At 40.9% G+C, this 6201-nt stretch overlaps 1 protein-coding gene across 2 annotated transcripts in view; it reads left to right on the forward strand.

Annotated features, from left to right (window-relative positions):
• Positions 1-4749, forward strand: part of LOC144797704 (carbohydrate sulfotransferase 6-like) — a 191411-nt gene extending 186662 nt beyond the window's left edge. For both annotated transcript variants that reach the window (XM_078668440.1, XM_078668439.1), the window contains exon 2: positions 198-4749. In XM_078668440.1, coding sequence (XP_078524566.1) covers positions 228-1430 — 1203 coding nt within the window. In that variant the 5' untranslated portion in view covers positions 198-227 and the 3' untranslated portion in view covers positions 1431-4749. The remainder of the gene's footprint in view (positions 1-197) is intronic.
• Positions 4750-6201: the final 1452 nt, after the last annotated feature.

The following is a 6201-nucleotide window of genomic DNA, read 5'->3' on the forward strand; positions in this document are numbered from 1 at the left end:
ATGACAATCAGTTGTCTTTTTTAGTAGTGTTAGCTGCAATTTGAGTTAAGTTGATAGTTGTAAAAGTTACTTTATTCTTTGTTCTTTTATAACCCTACCCTGTGTTCTTTGATGTGAGTTAAATATATTCGAGATCCCACTTGCTGCAAACATTAAATCTTTTGTTTATTCTCTCTCTCTCTCCCTGTCTCTCTCAGTGCAAGTGAAGACACTTTACTTCAAGAGCCATGGCAAGACTTCGGGGTATCAGCATGTTTGTTGCAGTGATTCTCATGATCCAAACAGCATTTGTAATTGTAATGTATTCAAGGAATGGCACTTCCTCGCCTCAGATAGATGAAACACCAGACAAGACAAGACCAGACAAAGTTCACATACTAATACTTTCTTCCTGGAGGTCAGGCTCCTCCTTTGTTGGACAACTTTTCGGCCAGCATCCTGATGTCTTCTACCTGATGGAGCCAGCATGGCATGCGTGGGTGGCCATGTACCAGAACAGTGCCAATGTCCTCCATATGGCAGTAAGGGATTTGATCCGGTCCGTGTTCTTGTGCGACATGTCAGTCTTTGATGCTTACATGCATATAAAGCGAAACGTGTCTGATCTTTTTCAGTGGGCCGTCAGCAGAGCCCTATGTTCAGTCCCTGCCTGTGATGCTTTTCAGCGTACAGAAATAACCAATGAAATGACCTGTAAAACGCTTTGTGGAAAATACCCCTTTGAACGAGTTGAACAAGCATGTAAGACCTACAGTCATGTTGTTCTGAAAGAAGTCCGTTTCTTTGACCTCAAAGTGCTCTATCCCCTTCTTAGGGATCCGTCCCTCAACCTCAAAATCATACACTTAATTCGGGATCCAAGGGCTGTAGTCAGATCACGGGAACAGACTGTAAAAGCCTTGAGACGTGACAATGGGATTGTTCTCAATACCAACGGCACAAAAGTGGATGACAACAAATTTGAAGTTATGCGGCAGATCTGCAGAAGCCACGTCCAGATTTATGAAACCGCTACTCAAAAAACTCCTGATTTTCTGAAGGGCCGTTACATGATGGTACGATTTGAAGATCTAGTACGGGATCCCACAATTGAAATCTCTGCCATGTATGAGTTCGCCCAGCTCAAGCCAACCAAGAAACTGGAGAGCTGGCTCTTCAACATCACCCATGGGCAAGGTCCTGGGAAGAAAAGGGAAGCCTTCAAGACCACCTCAAGAGATGCAGTGAATGTTTCCCAGGCATGGAGAAATGCTGTCCCATTCGAGAAAATACAAAAAATTCAAGAGGTTTGCAAGGGTGCCATGACCATGCTTGGCTATCACTTGGTGGATTCTGAGATGGAGCAAAAGGACTTATCCTATGAGGTAGTGTTGCCAAGAAGACAATACCAATTTAGTTGGTCATCGATTAAGGAAAGAAAAGTGAAATAAAGTGTTCTTAAAGGTGTTAAATGTTGTATTTATTTACTGTGAAAGCTTTAGATTTTGTACAGTGAAGAGTTATAAATCTAGGCCAGATACTTCTCAAGCGCCTTCTCTTCTACAAAGGAGGGAAGTAAAACTAACAATTGTGTACTGAAATATCAGTTCACAGAGGGTCCTCATGAAAAACTTTGTGGCTCATTACAGCTCACCTCAAGATAACATCCTCAAGTAACTTTGGATTGAATGATATAATAAATGTTCATCAACTGATGGCCGCCAGCTAAGTAAACCAAAGCATCTGAGAACAAATTAAGCGCTGAGCTGCTCCTGTGAGATAAGGAGTGTGCCCATATTAGAGGTACCCGAATCATTTAAGACTACCAGATGCTTTGTGAAGCTTTCTTAAATTACAGGTTTTTTCAACTCATGATAGCACGAGCATTAGCTGCTACATCATTTGGCCCATATTTCAGCAAAGGACAGAATTGGAAGCCATTCTCAAACCCATCATTAATCAATATAAAAAATAACAAACCCAAAAGCACAAACAGATTAGATCATCAAAATTCAAGCATGCAGTAGACACCATGACAGTACTCTGCTGTTGGACCAGATACACCTGTAAAGAAAATCTCGAAACATTACCTATTAAATGTTATCCATTCTTTTGTTATCCACAAGTGAAAGTGTGTACCCCAGGACTTGTGCTATATGCACACAGACTCCTATTGTTTGTCTAAAGTGAATTAATATTTAAGTTATTGGATTTGTACAGTAATGATGTCCAGTTGTGTAACTCTTAAGAGATGAATACAGAGGAATGATTGAACTAGGTGAAATCCAACATTAGTTGTTACATTAACCACACAATTATAATAGGAAGAGCAGGATCATGAACAGCAAGGACAAACTGCACGTGGGTCTTTAAGAAGATTCCAAGGCTTAGTGGGTACTCGTCTCTGGAAACTGGCATCTGCATGCACTCTGCTCTTTGACCACATGTTCCATCGAAATGATCATTGGAAGTGTTCTACTTGCTTCAAACATAAGATAACTGTTTTTTCTTTGCAACCGGTGAAACATGTAAATCTTCTCTTTAATATCAAGGTTATGTGACGGATTGCACATTGGTGTCAGTTTGGCTTTTTTTGTAGCTAAGATGTTTGCGTTTTGGAGTGCTTGACAATTTTTTAGTCTATGAGGCCAATAACACGTCTAGAAAAGGAGGAGAACATATTTGCTGGTAAAAGGAAACCCCAACTACAGCCCCCAAAGATATCATTAGTAAAGAACCATAAAAAAAACAAAAATAAGGCTCTTAGCTTTTGTATTAAGTGATAAGAAATATGGTTTATAAAGTTTACCAAACCAAAAAAGAAAAAAATCCAGACAAGCCAGTATAGGACATAAGATTGGCGAGGGGAAAGATGTAGGGTATAATAGCGGACATGTGTTTTTTCCCGGCTCGTCGGCCCTTGAACCTTTTCAAAGCATATAATAGTTTAGATCTATAATTAAATATTAGGAGACGAAGGGCCTGAGTTAGATCTTGACGGACAGGTTACTCTATCACGGATATCCTGTCCACTGAAATATAAATCCTGTAGGGTAGAATGGGATTTTTATTTAGGCAGATGGTATATCCGTCACCGTTATGATGGAGTCCCCCGCCCGGCAAGATCTAAATCAGGCCCATAGTCACTGTCTGAGCAAGAATCAGGATCAGACTAAAGCAGAACACATCACAATGACTGGAAGTGATTTTGTTACCGAATATTCAATTACAGATCAGAGGTGGTGCAACTCGGTGGAGGAAAATACCACCAGAGGAGAGCTCCTGCGTCCACAGTTGAAGGGTATGATAGAAATTGTGCTGGTTAATTGTAGGCATTCTGTCTGGACACAGCTTCAGAAAGCTCATGGACATTCAGTCGTTGCTGTATCCCGGGGCTTTTTTGAGATGATGGGTGTTCTATGCGAAGACGCTCAGAAATAACTAGATGTTATCCACTCATTTGCATGTGGTGCATGGAAGTGCCTAGCTGACTGATTCCTTGTGGTGCCATGCGAAGATTGTATATTATGGGCGAAGGGTAGCTCCAGACAAACCAAATCTACATGAATTCAGTGCATCCAATTTTTGTAGGTGTTCTCAGGTTTGATGGGTCCTTACATTTTTCTAAAGTTTGATGGACTTTGCTTCATGTGTTTTTCGTACATATGTAACCCCTAGTGAAGACCCTGGCAGGTCAGTGTAGCCATTCTGTTTTCAAGGTCTGTGGAGGAGGAAAATAGGTGCCACATTAAAAAAATATCAAGACCAATTGTGGGCTGCTGCATAATTTCCCCCCACCGTCTTCCATTGATGTAGTTTGTTCGATTCTATGAATACAAGGAAGAGGTAAACAAAATAACATAGAATAGCACAGCATGGAGACAGAAAGAAAAGGGTCAGAGATTGTGTAAATATTTTCTACATGCTTTTTTTTGGGGGGGGGGGGGGGGGGATTTGCTTAATGGCCAAAGTATCTGTGCGCATTTCTCCCATTCATGCTTAGTCTACCTATTATGCCCATATAAGGAAGTGCACAGTAAAATTATGAAGTAGCCTGTGACTGGCTACAGCAGTAAGATCTTATTTTACTGTTTTTTGTTCAAAGATGCACTCCCCTGTGGGCCAGCCCTCCCCTGTTGGATGATTAAAGAACAGTAAATGGGGGAGAACCCAGTGGGGTTGGGGCTCCATTTTTCACAAAGTTGCAAAAAAAGATCTATTTTTAATGAAGTTTTGGGTTGCAGGAGCAGAACTTACACTGGGCTGTCAAGGATCAGACATCTCAGTGTAATAGATAAATATAGTTAGATAAAGAATATTTACAGATAATATGAGAGGGATGTGAGTAGAAGGGAGGTGTGACAAGACGGCACAAAATAAAAATAGGTATGCCGTATTTCATCAGAACAAAGTATTAAAATCATGGTGCATTATGGGAAAGGCTATGATGCTTTATGAGGGCTTGTAAAGGACTGGGTGGTCCGTGTAAACTGAAATCTGACACACATTGTTACACTATGTACTTGCAAATTGAAGTCCACGTGTTGTTTCCTCAAAACATGATTCACAAGTATTTCACAATAAGTTCAAGACGTGACCCTTTCATCTCCAAGCATCATTTTTCAAATTTTCTAAATGTTCTGGACGTAACTCCGATACCTGGATGTAACAGGATAAGACCACGTTACTTTTGCCTAGAGAGGTTCAGCCAATTATTAAAATGCTATGAGTCTCAAATTGTGTTCAATAAAATATCATTTAGAAACAAAATCTAGGCTGAGTCTTAAATTTGACAGGTTGCAGTTGTTGTTCATGTTTTGGTTCTCTTTCTTTTCCTTCCCTTTGAAGAATTGATTTGGTTCCTGATGCCCACTGGTAGAACATAGTCTCTGAAGGCCTTTGGTCCTTTCAGGGCAATGCTTGCTTCTCTTTCCAGTAAAATCTATTGCTTTGCAACTTGATGATTTAGAGGTGCATAGCTGCACACACATTTTACTATTGTTCACAGAGATTGTTTTCACATGCTTAATTCCATTTTTTCAGTTAGATGTTCAGAAGGTGATTGTAGCATTCAATAATAGTCCCATTCCCTTTCCTGTGCTTGGTAGAGTGTTTGATGTGATGTAATGTATTTGGTATGTACATGTCTTGTTTATGAGGTATCAAGTGTAACCTTTTGTGAAGGTGTGTAAAACAGTACATGTAAAGTGTTCATAAAAAATGAGTAGAACAAGAAACATGATACCTTGTATATCCACACTTATTTAAATCTTAAAGATTAATGTTTTGATTATTTCTATTGGTGCGATCTAATTTTGTGTACATTTTTGAAGTAGTTTTCAAATCAAAACAAGTCAAGTTATTGACGTTTGAAGGAACAATTTTTTTTGAGTTACATATTATTAGGTTGATGGTCTTGTGGGTAACTTTTTCTTCACGATAGAGGTTGTTGGCATGTCACCACTTGAGGACAGTGCATTGCACACAGGAGGTGAGGCGTCACTGAAGCAAGTGAAGCATCGAGTCCTGGCGGCAGTGCAGGGTCGTGGAGTTGCTAACATCCAGTGATGTTGAGAGGTGCAGGGGGGGTGATGCAGCAGTTGCCAATGTCACCCTCTGTTCCTTACTGCTGTGCCGTGTTGATGATTAAATGATTCAGAAAAGGGGGTGGTGATGAACAGAGGGCCTGAATTAAGCAGACCACTCTTACCCAGTCCAAAGATCAGGGCTTGATCCATCACCGTTTTTTAGCTCACTGCACCATCCCAGCTCAGAACTTGGCTATATGCAAATTAGTCTGTTCCTGTCCCAGTGCATGATGGGAACAGGGCAAACCAAACTACCAAGCCAATTCTTATACTGGGAAGGAAACAAGCTTCCGGGGACCGGTTTCTGCCATTTCAGGCGTCGTCGGCCCGGCTTGCTTGAATCCTGATGGTGCAATGAGCAAGGGACTCACATCTGAGTATACCCTTCCACGCTTATGGTGGACAAAATGATTCAGAAAAGGGGGTGGTGATGAACAGAGGGCCTGAATTAAGCAGACCACTCTTACCCAGTCCAAAGATCAGGGCTTGATCCATCACCGTTTTTTAGCTCACTGCACCATCCCAGCTCAGAACTTGGCTATATGCAAATTAGTCTGTTCCTGTCCCAGTGCATGATGGGAACAGGGCAAACCAAACTACCAAGCCAATTCTTATACTGGGAAGGAAACAAGCT

This window comes from Lissotriton helveticus, chromosome 12, assembly GCF_964261635.1.
Source record: "Lissotriton helveticus chromosome 12, aLisHel1.1, whole genome shotgun sequence".
Classification (NCBI taxonomy): Eukaryota; Metazoa; Chordata; class Amphibia; order Caudata; family Salamandridae; genus Lissotriton; species Lissotriton helveticus.